This window comes from Pungitius pungitius, chromosome 1, assembly GCF_949316345.1.
Source record: "Pungitius pungitius chromosome 1, fPunPun2.1, whole genome shotgun sequence".
NCBI lineage: Eukaryota > Metazoa > Chordata > Actinopteri > Perciformes > Gasterosteidae > Pungitius > Pungitius pungitius.
In genome coordinates this window covers 8,200,834-8,217,911 of record NC_084900.1, presented here as the reverse complement: position 1 = coordinate 8,217,911, position 17,078 = coordinate 8,200,834, and the positions used below count along the sequence as shown (strand labels likewise).

The window sequence follows — 17,078 nt, the reverse complement described above, 5'->3', positions numbered from 1 at the left end:
AAATGTTCTGGCATGTGATTCTGCACATAACTGAGTTGATGTTCGCTTTTGTTGGAACTATTTTGTTGTCAATACCGATAGCGTACAAACACGAAATGCGTAGCAACGAGAGCTATGGGGTAAACAGATGCTGCTTTGAACTCCTCTCCCTCCTGAATTGCTGCTTTGAGCCGTGTGCACAATTCTATGGAGATCATAAGAGAGGGCGAACAAAGAGAGAAGCGCGAGAAGACACGACGCAACTCGAATCAGTTTGACGCCACCGAAGGTGCCGCGTAAACAATCATATCCAGCACAAAGTGAATACATATAGCACTTTTTAAAATAGCAGAGCCTGTGAAAGGCACAGACAATGTAATACGCTTCATGAATATTGGATGTGCAGTGGTGAAAGTCGGTGCTTGAAGTTGGCTGACAGCATATGAGCAACGAACATAAGCAGAATCTGATGACACATCAGCACCACCAACAAAACAGTCTTAACGGCGATGTAATATGCAGCAGAAGAAGAATGGTGAAGCTACGGTATTCTAGTTAGTTGATAGAGTAGATTTGTTTTTCATCTGGATAAGAAACTACAATGTGAAGGCTGGCTCATTGCATGTGATTCAAATGAGAAATATAAATATGGCATATATCTTTTTAAGTCCCATTAGAAATGAGATCAACAAATCTAAAGTATGGTAAGGTCACTGTGTTACTAAACTACAGGATATGCTTTTAGCCCCTACATGGGTGTTTTGGTCCTCTTTTACAGGGTGAACTAGTGATCGTGACGTATTTAATGCATTAGTACTTGTTGATACTATAGTTATGACCACATGTGTAACTCTCTGTAAAAAATATCCACGGATCACACATCAGATCACTTCTGTATTTATATTCTTTCATTCAATATCATTTAAATAATATATATATTAGCAAACCACCTGCTCCCTCTGGAGTCACACACACAATAGAATGGTAACCATGGTAATAGCTGGAGAGGACAAAGAAAACAAGAACATCTATTGTAAGTAATGTTAAATATTATGTATATGTGCAACCAGATCTTAAGTACTGTTATGGCATCACTGTTTAAAAAAAACGAAATCCCACAAGAGCAAACCATGGTTTACCAAGCAGATTGACTTTATTTGTGTCTTCCATGTAAATTCATTCTCACCATCATCACCTGGACCGCATCAGTTGACAGCGTTATTGCCACCAGCTCCATTAGCTTCAGCGTCAAATGAAATAATTACACTGTCTTAAATGGGCCAGTGACAACAGCTGTAATCTGGTGTGATATTGACAGTGTCATTTTCCAGTTACACGTGAATTAGCGCAGACATTTTGCTTCGAACGGAAGCCCCCCCGCTCCTGGTGTTATACGTGGCCGAGTGTAAGACAACACTGCGTTTGCGTGTGCACATTGTTGTTGTTTGAACTCCGTAGAGGCTGCATGTACATAACAGCTACATCGTGGTAACAGCTCACAGGTAATCCAGTGGCATTAAATATTTAGCGGGGGAGAGAAAATGAGCATCCGGAAGCGTGAGGGGATTAATCTCTGGAGCCGAGCGACCTCGGCCTCAGGGGTTTGACCTTTTTAACAAAAACGCTATTTGTCTAACTCAACAAGAAGGTTGACACAGAACATGTTTAAGCAAGGTTTTAATTGATTCATTGCATTCCTACCACCTAACCCTAACCAATAATTTGACACCCAATCATCCAATCAGTCCTGACCCAGACACTGAATATCGGAAAGGGCAAATCATACCGACACAAATGGATTGGTTTCCACTCAAAAGAGCTCCTACTGACGCATTCGTCATATAGGATGATGCAATTCTCAGCACTGGAAGTTTTATAAAGTCAAGAGAACACCCTGAATGCGGCCTTTGGTCATTTTTTACTTGGTATGCATTACAGTAGCTGTGAGTTGAACAGTCAATATATCCCCGTGTTTGTATTGGTTACCTGATAGATCGCAGTATCCACATTAGACCAAGTGCTTCTGAGCATCTCAAACTGGAAAACAGCAGGAAACCATGTGATTTCACGTCAAACCAACACTAAACATGTTTTTTTTTTTTTTTACAGTGTTGACAAACTCGGTATGAAAACAGTAACAGTATTGACAACAATACATCGGTCGTAATTGCTATAAGCATTTTATAAGATAGTCAGGTGATGATGTTGATACAAATGTGGGAAACAAGAGCAGAGCTACGTGTTCAATAAAGACAAAGAAGCTGCTGGCGGGCACAATAGGACAGATGTGTATTTTAGAGTGGTCTTTTTTTTTTTTTACCTTCAAAATGTTGATCACAAACCAAACCGCCATATTCTTTATCAATTTGCGGTTTGTGTCATGTAAGGCGACACAGCCGAATAATGAGTCTTTGTCTAACAGTGCTGCCATTTTAATGTCGGAAGCTCCCGTTGCTCGTGGTTATAAGATCAGAAAGCTGCTCAGCAACATCTACATGTGCAGCCACCAAGCACGGATAAGGGCAATATTGCTTTGCAAAAACATTCAGTCACAGTCAAAGGGAAATGATCTTGATCAGTGACGATAGATGCACAATCACATGGAAACGCACCGCTCGCCGGGGGGTCCGCAGCGCCTCGGCCCAGGCCTCCATCGGTGATGTCGTAGGTGGCGCTTCTTAAACATCGCCGACCGGCTGTGTGCAGACGCGGGACATGCCGAAAACACTCAGAGAGGAGGGTGGCCCACAGCTTTCTTTACCCTCCAACCCGCAGCGCTTTGTCGCCACCTAGTGGACAGGAACCCAGCCTGCAAAGTTCAGCCAAACGTGCCACAATGTTTAAGACACGTTAAGGGTGGATTCACTTAAGCTGCACCTGTGCGTTTTGCCACCCTTTTATATTTCGCTCCTTAGTAAAGCCACCTCTTTGTCCCGTTGTGTATTAATGTTTGATGCTGCAGCCCCCCCCCCTCCCCTCCTCCAGCACAGATCATATGACCGTACGTATGGACCACTTGTCCCAGCTGCTGTTGTCTATGTGCATGTGTGTAAGCTCAGGCATTTGTTTTTTCATTTCTTTATAGCTTTGGCATGATTGATGTCATGTGTGAAAAGACAGCTCGTGTTGACAGGAATGCAGCGCAAAACTGAAATCCTGAGCAGAAAAGTTGGCAATGTCAGACACAAAGGCAACGTAACAGGAATGCTCCATGCTTTCAGTGTGTGTGTGTGTGTGTGTGTGTGTTAAGACTCTGTATGCTAGGGGCTACTATGGGCATTGGATTAATGTCTAGTCTAATATAAACTGTTATAATGGCTGAGCATGCAAGCGCGCATGAGTGCATTCGTGTAAGACATCATGGGCACAAAGTTCTCTTGGCACACCTGAGGCGGCTGAGGACACACTTCGAGATAATAAAACACAGTGTTAAATATGTATTGACGTCACATGAATGAGATATGCCTCTGCATGAAATAAATTAAACAAATAAACAATAAACTGGGTTCATGGGTTCACCCTACGCAACTCAGAACCAGAAGCCTGCAGATCAAAGAAAATAAAGACATTTTTCAAGCTTATAAAACCATTTGAATCTTAGACATTACTTAAACAACCTGAAATAATGTATACTCGAGTATGCAGAAGATATAAAAGTAGCAAATAACAAATTGAATTTCAGACATGTGAAAGCAATCCCATTTTAAATGGGAGCTCACTACACGTGAATGCAAATCCAAGCTGCAGACGATATGGACAAAGAAACAACATACAAAACAAATTAACAGCAGTGATGGAAACTGTGTGAAAGCAACACAACCAAATGTAGCCACACGCGTGGCCAGTGCATTCCAGTGCTTCTTTTTGTGAAGGAGACGTCAACGGAGACAATTTCATCCACGAGTCTGAGATAATGACAAATAGCTGTAAAAAATAATTTTCTCACATTTTCTTCATTTCTTTTCCTTTTTTGCCGGATCCAGTTCCCCAGTCACATAGAAACACATGTCCTTGTTGCTTTTATCTCCTCAGTCACCTTCCTTCTATTAAATACTCCATTCCTTAGGTGGATACAAAATCTGTGTGTGCGTGCACGTGCGTCCGGTGCACACAAACCCCGACGCCTTGGCTGAATCCGGCCTGGATGCTGTCGCTCCATCATCCACGTCTGCGTGTTCCCTCGTCAACATGTGGATCTATTGCGCCCGCTTTCAAGGATGCTCCTCGCGGGAGACATTTCTCTCCGACCTCATTCGGCGAGTGTGCTTTTTTTTTGTTTGTTTTTTTGGGTCCATGGCGGAGCGGATGGAGGAGGAGGAGGAGGCCAGAGGCCCGGAGTGGACGGCTGCCTGCTGTCACTGCCTCGTGCCGAGTGTGCTTGGTGAAATATAAATACGCACTGACGCTGGAGTCGTCGATGTCTCTCGCGGAACCAAAAATATACCAAGACTCACAAAGCGGGAGTTAATCCCCCACGAGATCCGGTCTCTCCGTGTGTGTTTTAATCTACATTTAGGCTGTCTGATCATTTTTGCGGCTGTTGAGTCACACGCTTCTCTACGGGCAGCGACACGTAGCGAGTTGCTGCGGCCATGTTTCTGGCCAATTTCGCTGTTGGCACAAAGCCATCCAAAGTCTGATTTGTTCTCGCGTGTGTGTGTGTGTGTGTGGTTTCGCTTTTTTTTCATTAGGCGGATAGCTCGACTTCCCATGCAATGAGATAGAGGTGGGGTTTTTTCATGCCTAAACACATCCAGTATTGTGATATATATAGTTAATTGATACTTTTTTCCCCTTTGCATTGTGGAAGCCTATCTTTGGGTACAAATGTTTACAACTCGAGCACAACTACACAGGCATAACTTAAAGAAATTAGCTCAACTTTTTGACTGCTTTGTGTGAAAACCTCTCCCTGTGTGAGCCACCTTCCTGAATCTTTAAAAGGCAAAATATCATGTCTACATGTCTAACGCGATTCAGTCTCGTATTATTCGTTCACTCGGTTTCTCTGACAATATTTGTCGTAGCTTTATGTGGGATTAACACAATGTGATCCTGGAGGAGAAACCTCCGGCCCAGAGGAGATGAGCTATGTGGGATGAGCTGAGATGAAATCGGATCCGAGTAGCAGAGAGAGGTGTATCGCATAACCGCCACTTAAGGAAAAAAGGACATGGGAGGAGTGGAAGAGAGGAGAGAGAAGTTAACGAGGGATGCCGTCAATCTATTTCGGTACCACGCCCTCCCACCTTCTAGCACACAAAGTGCAGATTGCAAAGATTTTGAGTCCAACTAGTAGTGACAAAATGAAATAGGTGCTGCTCAGAATTACACTGCTCTTGCACCGGGTACGGAGACGTGAGCAAATGGAGGCGGGGGGGGGGGGGGGCGGAGCAGAGCGGAAGAGGGAGCCTTCATCTGACCCTTTTTTCTATCAACTCCGTACCAGTAATGGATGGAGAGTGGTGTGGAAGCTAATGGTGAGCATGAAGGGGAGGAAGGAAATCAATGAATACCCTTTTTGGTTCCACCGTGGCGGTTGATGGTTAAACGGCGGGAAGCTTTGTAGTGGGCTCTTTGACGCCGTGAGAAACACGTCATTGGAACCTATGGGAAAGTATTTGAAATGTTTCCGGGGATTGCCTGATTAGATTCAAGGTCGTATTGTTGTCTACTACTCTTGAGTTGATCATTTTATTAACTGTTTCGTGGTCTGTTTTGTGTTCTACTTCTGTGTTTCTGTGCTCCAACATTCTTGGAAACTTTTTTTTTTACATTCACCTTGCCAAAAGCACGTCTTTGTCTATATTGCTCTACCTTTCTACATTTTGTAACCCATTTGTCTTTTTAACGTGTCATATTTTTTTGTCCTCCATTTATTTTGATTTTTATCAAAACCAGAGCTGAAAGCATAACCAGTTGTTAACCAGTTGCAAGTAGTTAAAACCAGTTGTATCCTCTGCTTCCAACTCGGTTTCTTTCTAGAAAAATACCCACTACCACTCAGCTTGTTTGGAGACTCTCCAATCTGCTATCTTTAGACCCGTTACTGCTCCCACTCCTGCTCTTGCATAGATAAATCTGGAAATAGACATTCCTGTGTCTTTCCGTTCCTCCTAAGCATCCGATCGGTCCCCTCTGTCCATCTCACCGTCTCTGTGTACCAACGTCTACAGTTTCAAAGATTTTCATGGACTCAGATTTTCTGTTCTGGGATCTCGCTGATCTGAATCATTGGGGTTTTTGACAGTATTCACTCCCGTCCTCACACAGCTCATCTTATGCCTGTCTTTTCTTCTTCCTGTGGCTGGCAGGCCGTCGAGCAACTTTCTTTTCAACCGGATTTCTCCTCTAATCTCATTTACTCTCCCGTTCCCTCCCGATGTCATCTTCTCTCGTCCACTCCTCCTCTGATCTTTTACCGGCCGTCACATGTCGTCTCCGGCGTGGCAGCTCTCCTCTCCGTGTATGATGAGGACAGGGAAGAAGAAGGCGTCTTGGTAGGATGGAGGACGCTCCCTCCCTGCCCCGTCAGCCTCCCTCACCTCGCCGCCCCCTCCGCTGTCTTGCTCTGCTTCTTCATCCCTCTCTCGGCCCCCTCTTCCCTGCTCCCGTCTCCTCTCCTCCTCCTCCTGCTGCTGCTGCTGCTCCTCTGCCTCCTCCTCGTCGTCACCTTCTCCCTCGAGCACTCCCCTCGTCTCCTCGTTGTCCTGTCTCGAGCCCAAACCGAGAAATCCTCCCCCTCCCCCCGCACCTCCCCCCCCTCCACTTCCCCCTCCATCTTCCCTGCTCCCTCCCAGCCCCCCTCCCATGCTTCTTGAATGAAACAGGCTGTTCTGGCGCCCTCCTCCAAGTCTCCCAAGAGAGAACCCGCTCCGACTGAGCACCAGCCGTCCCCCGATAGCCCCCCCTCCCTGTCCCGCTGCCCTGATTCCTGCCACGGTAGCGTTCAGGAGGGCCGTGGTTCCCATGGGGGCCCGTAGCCTGGAGGGAAGGCTGGAACTCGACGTGGTCCTCCGGCATCGGGGGCAGCTCTGGAGGAGGTACCCAGAGTTGAACACGACGGGCAGAGCGAGAGGAGGCGGGTTGTTCCCCTGGCTGGGGGTCGTGGAGCTCGTCGGCCCGGAGATGGGTGTGGAGGCGGTAGGGTTCGTGACCCCACTCATGTCCAAGTCCATGAGGAGGGCTTCGGAGTAGCTCGGCACCATCTGCTGGTTACAGCGAATGTGCCACTCCAGCTCTGTCATGTCCACCGTGTTGACCCGGGAGATGGCTCTGTAACTTGTCCCGCTCAGGCCAAGTCCCGGGTGGATTCCATTCTCAGCCCCTCTTTCAACCCCTTCCCCCCTGACCCCGCCGCCTGGCCCTCCTCCTCCACCGCCGCCTCCTCCGCCGCCGCCGTCCTCGTCCTCCCCGAACAGCTTCTCCACATGGTAGTGCACGTAGGCCGTGCGATGTTCCGAGACGACCCGCAGCGGCCACGACAGGAGGAAGACAGAAGCCAGCCAGAACACCCTGTGGCGAGAGAACCAGGGCTGGTGAGCGGGGTCCGGGAACGCCAGGATGTGTTCACGGAAGTCCACGTTCTTCAGGTGCATTCCCTCCCTGGCCTCCATGTAGTCGTCAAGTCCCTCGTTCTCCCCGAAGAAGCGCGCTCGCTTGGAATAACAGGAAGATGAATTAAAGAACTGATAGAGCAGGCCTTCCAAAGCCAAGGAACATGCCTTCAACTAACTCAATTTAGTTTACGTGGTTAAAACACATCACAAATCTTAACTAGAACAAGGCTTTCTTTAATACATTCCTTCGACATGGATCATCAGCTGGTGAGGACGCTAACCTTTTAACTGCCATCATTTTAAGTGTTAACATCAAAGTTCATATTTCAGTAGTAAATCAAAACTGATTCATAAGAAGTTTCTCACAATAGCTGTAAAACTTTGCCCATAGGACAAAAAGGTTTTTAATTGGCTGGCTAGCTACAACTCAATCTGCCAGCGACAAAATAAGTGGCTGCTGGCTCAAAATCAGAAGCCTGCTTTTCCCCCTTCCTAAAAGCAAGGGTTGACTTCTAAGAGGGGGAAAACAATCAATTAGTGGATAACAGCTTGTAATCTGGACACTCGGTCCAAGTGGTGCTCCTTCTTAAAAATAAAATGTTATATTGATTAAATTGATTGAACAAAAAAAAAATCCTTTTATTTTATTATATCTCATCTTACCTGGGTAAGGTAAGCAGCTTCTGCACGTGCACTTGAGAAGCTATAGGGTAAAAAAATAAAGAAAATGTTACTAACGTGGTTTCTGCCCAAAATACTGTCTTTTGACCGGTGGTGGTCATTGGGGGGGGGGGGGGAGTCCAACCTGAAACACTTGGTGAAACGGAGGCGAACAGCAGGGTGCCGCTTCAGGTCCAGCAGCTCCTTGGATACGTCTTTGACGCCATAGCGACCGTAGTCAAACTCCGAACTGGAGGCGTGGGTGTTCACCCGCTCGTGGTAGACCTGGGGAGGAAAGGCAGAGCAGGGCGTTGGGAGGGGCGCGGTGGAGGGGGAACGGGAGGGCAGGGAGGCGAACAGATGGGACGTGAGAGGAAAGAAAGAATTGGGAAGTACTTCTGTTCAAGGGTAGAACTGTTTCATGGTAAATAAAGCATGTTTACTTAATAGAATGGTTTTTGTCTTACTGCACACTTGTTATTATTATTTAAAAGTCTACGGAATCATAACTTGTGTTTTGCAGTGGAACAAGGAACAATATGAGGGGAAACGGCTAAACATGGTTCCTGATTCCTGATAAACAGGACAGGAGTGTGTGCGTGTCCGCCGAGGAGAGTCGCCCTCACCTGTGTGGTCGTGTATGCGTCTCCGTTGCGGTATCTGGTCACCTGTCTGGTCCTCCTCACGTAGTGATAGCTGATGGCCTTCCACCAGATGCAGGGCGTGGCCTGCTGAAGTCTCTGCACACGCTCGTACACTTCCTGTGTGAAAGAAGGAAAGGAATGATAAAAAGAAAAAAACTTTAAATAAAGTTCAATTCAATTTTTATATAAAAGTTATTTTTAACAAACCAGTTACAAATGAGTTCTTGCAAACGGTGATAGCAGAACAATCGAGTTCCTATGATTTGCAAACAGCGTAGTTAAGTGTGAGCAATCTGGTGCAAGTCAGTCCCTGCCAACGTTTGTTTCATATATGTGCCCCCGACAGTCTGGACTAATGTCAAAGCATATTTGGTTTTTGGCAGTGGCCCGTGGCAAAGACCAAAAAAGTAACCACTGTGAATTTGGAGCAATGCGCCCTTGGAATTCCTGATAACAAACACAGCAGCCAAGAACAGACAGATGCCTCCAGGTCAGCTCATTTCTAAACCAGTGGGCAAGTGTTATTTCAGGAAAGTTGAAAAGCTAAAATTTCTGATTAAACTGCAGGAAACATTTTGTGTCCGCACAAACAGCAACTGTTTTTTTAATGCATCACAATCATTACATTTATCTAACCTAAGCATTTTGCGGATTCCATCATTCTAAACGAGTTTCAATGAGTAACCAGATTCTCTTGTTTAGCTCAAGGTCATGCAGCTATTTCCAGACTCCTGTTGGCAGCAGCAGCAGACTCCACAGTCCAGACCCCCTTTGCAATACATCCAATTCAACGCTATGATGCGGGTTTTCATGCGCACCTGGAATTCAGCATGTGCCAACATTGCCGTTTTGGAGAAGCAGTGCCAGCACTCCACCAGGTACACCACGTACAGCATCGCCAGGAAGGCCAGGGGGATGTAGACGTAGCCGCTGGAGCACGGGCTCTCCAGGTGCAGGATGTCGTTGTAGTAGGCCGCCGAGGTGGCGTCGTCGGCGGCGCCGAGAGGCACGGAGGAGGAGGAGCCGAGGACGGGTACGCGACACAGGGCGCACCAGGCGAGCGTGGCGAAGCAGCCGTACATGAGGAGGGTCAGGAGGAGGCACTTCCAATGGGACTCCCGACACAGGGAGGAGGCCAGAGACTGCTGGACCGGCCGTTGCTGTGGCAACAGACAGAAAGAGACGAGGGAGTGAACATTAGGATGCTACACACCCGCAGGCTGAGGAAAGCCATTCATAAATGTACACCGTTTGATGGATGGCGAGAAGATCATTCCCCTGGCATTCAAGGTCTTAAGGACTTGTTTTGTTGTGGTGATTTTCCCTCCAGCTTTGGCTTTGAAATGTCTGAACACATATCGGATGTATGGCCATGACATTTGGTGCAGATGACTACATGCCTCTCGGGATGACTTGGAGTCAAAATATATATTTGTCCGGCAATAAGGTTTCCCGGAAAAGTCCCATAATATAACTGCTCACTTAGCCCGACGTGGCTAATTATGCTTTGTACTGAGTGCCTGTCAGCATGCTAACACTTTATTTTTCTATGACTATGTCGGGCTACTTGGGTATAGGTTATTATTGTTCATTACTTAAAAATCTAATTCTCGTTTTGTCTTCAGCTCCATTGTTAAATTCAATTTATATTTCACTTCTCACTAAATTGGTTGAATCCTAAGGTCTGGGCTGTGACAATATATTTGAGGCATTTCTACATTCTCATGTTTAAAGTGAAGACAACAACGATTGCAGTTTGCTTCACAGTGTGCAAATGTAATAACGTCTAAAACCGATTACATTGCTATGGTGGTAATAGAATGTTTGTCAACTCCCCTCTTCCAGTGCGTTTTTAATAATCCTAATCTTCCCGTTTGGTAATCAGTAATGTATTTCAGTGAGTAAGCTAAGTTCTTGAACTAAGGAGTGCATTAACCTAACCCTCACACATCATAGGATAAGTGCTGAATATTACACACACACACACACACACACACACACACACACACACACACACACACACACACACACACACACACACACACACACACACAGAGAGAGATTGAAAGCCCGACCGAGGAAGTCACACAAACAGAATTCCAACCGATGAAATGAGATCATTGAGAAGAGGGGTGAGATAAATGAAGTACACTGGTTGGTGTATATAATGTTCTCAATAACTTCCCTTAGGTTATGTCTGTCTTAGGAAGTAGTTTGTTTGCGCTTGTGTAGAAGCCATCCAGTGTTATTGTAATTACAATATATATTGGTATTCACATACATTGTGATGCGGCCAGCGGAGGGTGTTTGAATAATTTAGATAGGAACGATACTTCTAGACTTTTCTCCGGCTAAACAACTCCACTCCAACAAGGCTGCTTCGGTGGGGGAGGGAGCCTGTGTATTATGTATGTTGTGTATCAAACGAACGGAAGAAGAAGGAGGACACGATGTTGAGATGTATCTTTGCACTGCTTTGTGTGGCTTTTACTCGTGTCCGTACTTGCAGGTGTCCTCTCCGTGCTGTCACCGAATGCGACAAGGGGAGAGGAGCAACAAAGCAGATGACAAAAAAAAGATGGGATGACACCAGCGTCCTTTCCTCCCATCGGGCCAAGTACGCCTGTCCCGTCAGCACGTACCCCCCCCCCACCCCCCATCTCACTCCTCCAATGCAGCTGTAATTTGCTATCCACTAGCATATTTGGCTGGCTGCGACACATAGTTTTTTTCCCCCACTGTACTTCAAGGGCAAGCAGTGAAAGGCAGCGTGAAGGGACCCCCTCCACCCCTCCACCCCCCCCTCCCCTAGCACAAGACAGCCCGAACATTGCCTTCTGTTTGCCTCTTATCTCCACCTCCTTCCGATCCTCTCCTTGCATAATCTTATTTATCCTTCCCTGAATCTTTCCTCAGCATTTAGTCTTCAATCCCTCACCGTCTCCTTGTCTTTCGTCCTGCGCCTCAGGTCTCCCCCGCTACATCCTCTCTGAGAGTCAGTCTCTAAGTGGATTGATTTGGAGGAAAGGTGAGCGCAGAGAGAGGGTGTGAGAGATACAACAAAAAGGTCACAAACTCCTTCTGATTCCACATTTGATAGAAGGAAAGAATGAATGAGAGAGAGGGTGTGTGTGTGTGTTTTTAATATAACATCTAAAACACTGGAGCTTATACAGCAAGAGGAAAGGCAGCACGTAGACAGGAGTCAGATTATTTCTCTATGCCAATCAACATTTGTCATTATGAGCATATCTACAGCTCTATATCAATGTACTTGGCCCATTGTCTACTCATTACTACTACTGTCTACTAATCATGTGTGGGTTGAACCAAATAGGTCTACAGTAATTGGACTTTGCTACATGAGAAAGACCTGAGGAGCCAGTGTGAATATTCCACTAGTTTCACATCCAATAACAGAGCACACAGCTGAACCATACGCTGTGTAAAGCAAACAGCCGGCCGAGACGTTTTGTACCAGGGACCTGAATGTCAATCATTGAGCAGAGGCGACCCCATAAATGACCAACATACAACCTCCCTCCATGTCCTTTACACATATAAAACAAGGCTAAACATACACCCTGTGTACGGCGCGCCGTGCGACTCGTTGGATATCGTTTTTAAGCCATAACGATGGCAAACAGCCCACCCTGAATTGGCAGTCCGCTCCGACTGAATGGGTGCAAATGAGAGCGCAGAATTCTTTATGGAGGCAGTTTTTACTGTGGGAACGCCAGGTGAGCGAGATGTGATGTCCAGGTGGACGTTCGGGACACCTTTTGAAGGCGTCTCGGAGTGTTCCCAAGGGTCTTGCGCTGAAAGTTGGAGGAATTCCTTCCAGCGTTCAAGAAGACGGACCGGACGGACGACCCTTCAAATGCCTCCGTCTTAGGAGTTGTCTCTTGTCAAGGTCACGCGGTAGTGACCGGCGCACTTGTGGCCGAATAAGGAACCTCCCGAGGGGAACTCAACACCTCCCGATCTCTGCAGCTTTTTGCCTGTGTCACGATGAATCTGTGTTTCGCCTTCTGCTGTTTAGCTTGAGCTCTTCTGCCAGGCTGTAGCAGATCAAAGGGAAAGCTCACTCTCCCTGAAATCATTATGAAAAGAAATCTATACAGCCTCGTCTGGGTGGTGTCGGCTTCCATTTTTGTCATCCTTAAAGTTTGCCCTGCCCTTCTCCCGAGCTCTTTCGACGAGGGCGGATACAGGGAGGAATTTACGTGACAAACTCTTCATTAGTAACTTAACTCCGGTGCCCGCATTTGCATTAAAGGCGTCATTTGACTGGATGCTACTCCTTAGCAACCACAGTCACTGAGGAAGCCATCTGAAGAGGACCCTTGACCACTGGTTGGGTTGTTTGCACCTTTGTTTTCTAAGAAGCACTTCAGAGCATCGCTTGGCCTTTCCGTGCTCGCAGCAGTTCTTCGCTGCCTCTCCTGAAACTGCAATTGAGAGAGCTTGGTCATTAACGAGACGAGCTTCGCCCAGTAAATGTCTCTGAATTCAATCATCATTCTATAATCTGGTCTTGTAGCCCTCGCTGTAATGTGGTGCTGTCACTGAACAACTCTGCCACGTATTTGGTTACTGGCTATTTGTATTTATGTTGGACTTGAACCTCTTACTTTCTCTCGGCGTTTCACTCTACCACGGGTCGGCATCATGCATAAATAAAGGAAATGGCTCAGGCTGTGTTCGGTCTACAGTGTAAAGATAATCTTGCAGCCCATCCGGTTTTGGTGCGTTGACAAAAAATTAATCTGGAGCCTTGTCGACCAGCTGCTACAGATCTGTATTCGCCAATATGAATCATCCGCCATTGGGAAATGAGCATCAAACAAAAACGTGATAAGGGACCTCTCAAAAGTAAGATTTTTTTTTGATGCAATCTGAACTGTGTGCTCCACGTTCCGTTGCACCGCTATTTTCAACTGAGAAAGACACTGAGAATTCTACAGAAATGTTTTAAACTGTATTAAGGTGTGTATTCGTCTCTCTCTCTGTGTCTCTGCTCCTTCTGATTCAGCTGGTTAGGTGTGACGGGGGCAGCTATAATTAGCCACCCTTGCATGTGGGTGGCAAATGAAGTGAGGAGAGGAAAACGTGCTGTGGAGGCCTGAAGAACACCGATAAAAAGGCTTTCTCATTTCAACACTCAATTTAGGAAGTCAGGAGTCTACAACAGATGATGTTATCACTCTGAGTGTTTGGAAAACAAATGAGTCATTACACTCTCACTACGCTAAACATTGTGTCACTGTGATTTGTTAGAGTGTGTAATTATCCACCAACATCAATTATCAGCATGTAATATGTGGGAAATCTCAATGAAATATTTAATGCAGCAGTCAGCCTTCATGTCAGCGTTATTCAATGCCAGTTACACGCCAAAGTGGAATAAAGTATAAAGAGGTCGACAGAAACAACAGAACAACTGTCTCTGGGCGTCATTCACCACCTGTTCTTACAAGCCAACACGGTGATACCAATGAAAAATAAAAATAAAGAGTCTTGAGAGCCAATGCTAGGTGATTAATTAAAAAATTACAAGAGAATAAATCATATTTTTTACTCATGTTAGAGCATATATTCAGGTTAGATCAATTTTACACTGCGGAAAAAGTACAGTTTGTTAACTTTAGCAAGTTTAAATTAAAGTGTCAATCTATTATAATCAACAAGAAATTGTAAACATCTAAAGCACAGTGATACATTTATTGTAACAGTGTTCTGTTGGGCGATTACATTTATTTACTTGGAATAATTTATGTGAAGAGACATTTGTTATCTTTGCGTACTAGTCAGCAGGGATGGACCACAGCCGTGAACTTGGTTAGTGTTCACTCGGGATCAGGTGTTTGTGCCTTGAATAGCTTATCATCTTATTCCCCGTAGGAAACCAGTGGTTTACATAACTCATTTGATTCTTATTTTTCGCACAGATTCTCGTAGTCCCGTAGCCTGATGGTTGGTCTTCCATCGGCATCACGTTGGACGCCAGGCGTTTGTTTTTATGCACAGTTATCATTTATTTTTATGCACGCCTGCCGCCATGCCAGAGGTGACATTCCCCATGAAAAGTCTATGTGTATGCATTCCTTCATTTAGGGTTTTGCATGGTTCTTTATCAATTGGATGCTCTATCAATGTCAATGGTTCTCCATTTTTTGTCCAGTGTGTTCAGGCACTGTTTTGGACATCCAGGTGTGTGTGTGTGTTTGGACCATTTGGTTTTACGTGACAGACCTCCCTGCTCATGGAAATGCGTTCCTGTAGATACATATGAATCCAAACTATCATTTTGATAATAATCAATGGGCTCTACTTCACTTGTGAGGATGCAGACAGAGAGGGGAGGAAGCCGATTACTCCACGACGAGCAAATCTAAAACAGGAAGGAGACCAAGAGGCCCGGATGAGAGAGATTAATGGAGGCAGAGAACAGATGACTGAACTCATTGCATTACATTGCACCGTCTGCACTGCAGGAATGGAAGGGAGACTGGAGTGGCGGGATGAAGTGAAAGGCATCAGTTAACAGGGTTAAAAACTCTACTACATCTTGAAATTACCGGTAACTTACTGCCAAAGGATTAATTATGGATGTTTTATCGGCAGCTTCTGGTTAGGCTTCCGTTATATGTTCTAAAGAAAATATATTTGAATTAAAGGCCCACATTTTCATTTTGAGGGTTTTCTGGTTTGTGTGATGAAGATGATGTGATGGAATAAATGATGCTGCATATTGGTTTAGTAGAAGAGGAGGTGGCAAATTGCTGAGTAGAGCGAGGTCATCTGCTACGGCGTGTGTGAGCAAAGCAAGGTGCTGGTGGACCGAGAACCGCCTCTGAAACGGAGACGGATACACAGCGTCACACTGCATGCATGAATATTTGAACGAGCTGCCATTTCCCTGCAAGTGTGAGGAAGGATATAATGCACTGTTGGAGTGTGTGTGTGTGGGGGGGGGGGGGTAATTGTGGTATAGGATAATATCAGGAAAACCCTCTGTTGAGTGGGTATATCCTACAATTATAAATACAGAATCCCTTTTAGATGAAAACAAATTAGCTGCACAGGTCTCAGGGGTTATTTTGTGTCCATTGACATTGTGCCAGTGTTAGTTTGGCAGAAAGTGCACGCGCGTGCGTGTGCGTGTCTAAACCGTGATGTCACCCTCTACTGTATTTCAGGGTCAGGTGGTAAATGAGCATCCTCTACTAAGCCTGTGGTTTCAGGTGGTTTACCCGGTCTCCATTCACACTGAACGACTACGTCCCGCCTCATATGTCCTTGCTCTCGTGCGAAGCGTCAAGGACTTCAGAGAACAACGTGACTTCAAACGTTTACAGCGGATATGTGTTTGTCAATGAAGGAGAAGTCACGGGTTGTTTGGAAACTACTCCCTGGTGTAAAATAAAGAAATAAAATGTTGTTGTCGTAAGGGTAAAATATGTGCAACTTTAACTTAACTGAGCGAAGGAGCCGGAACGAAAACAACAAACAGCGAATGTCCTACCTGCTCTCGTCCTGACCCGTCCTCCAAAATGGGCTCTTCTGCGGTGGCAGTCTCCTCCTCCGTCTGCATTTTCCCCCTCTTGCCGCTCCTTCCCTTCCTCAGAAGCGGGCACAGGCGGCTCCCACCCCGGTAGCGTCCGAAGGCAGGGACCTCCGCGGCGGAGCAGCGAGCTCGGTCACCCCATCCGCTGCAAATCGGGATCCAGTTTCGCGATGGCGGGGCCTGCAGCAAATGAGCATCGTCTAATCCAGATTTAACGTCACCACCCCACGCCCCCCCCCCTGCTTCCTTCCCGTATCTTCTCCCGCCGACCCGCTCAGCGTTGCTCCTCTGCACGCGCCATCCTTCGCCTCTCCGGTCACGGCGAAAACGTGACTAAGCATCCGAAGTCAAAGCCCGTCGCCCTCCCCGTCCGGACCGGGTTTCTCTTCTTTTTTTTCTTTTCCCGCTGCCGCTGCCGCCGCCGCCTCCCGTGATGCTCATTTACGAACACGCGTACGTGCACGAGTGCGGCGCGTGACCGACAGCGCAAGGGGAGCCGAGCTGCGGCCGCGGAGGTAGAGGCTGACGAGCACGCGCTTAACGCGAAGGTGCAGGTTACTCGTCTAGGATAAATACGAGCTACATATTTTCTGGCTAATATTCATTCATTGTTGAAAACTTGCATTATTTTGTTTTTTGGAAAAGAAAGATACCCATTCAAATGTG

At 46.3% G+C, this 17,078-nt stretch overlaps 1 protein-coding gene across 1 annotated transcript; it reads right to left on the bottom strand.

Annotated features, from left to right (window-relative positions):
• Positions 1 to 1,108: 1,108 nt before the first annotated feature.
• LOC119222082 (transmembrane protein 151A) lies at positions 1,109 to 16,967 on the bottom strand. Its single transcript, XM_037478412.2, has 6 exons — positions 16,371 to 16,967; positions 9,661 to 10,002; positions 8,825 to 8,959; positions 8,344 to 8,483; positions 8,202 to 8,241; positions 1,109 to 7,637 (listed from the first exon to the last, which is right to left on the bottom strand). Exons 1-6 carry the CDS (start codon positions 16,437 to 16,439, stop codon positions 6,408 to 6,410), a joined length of 1,956 nt encoding a protein of 651 aa, XP_037334309.2. The 5' UTR covers positions 16,440 to 16,967; the 3' UTR covers positions 1,109 to 6,407.
• Between the last annotated feature and the right edge of the window lie 111 nt (positions 16,968 to 17,078).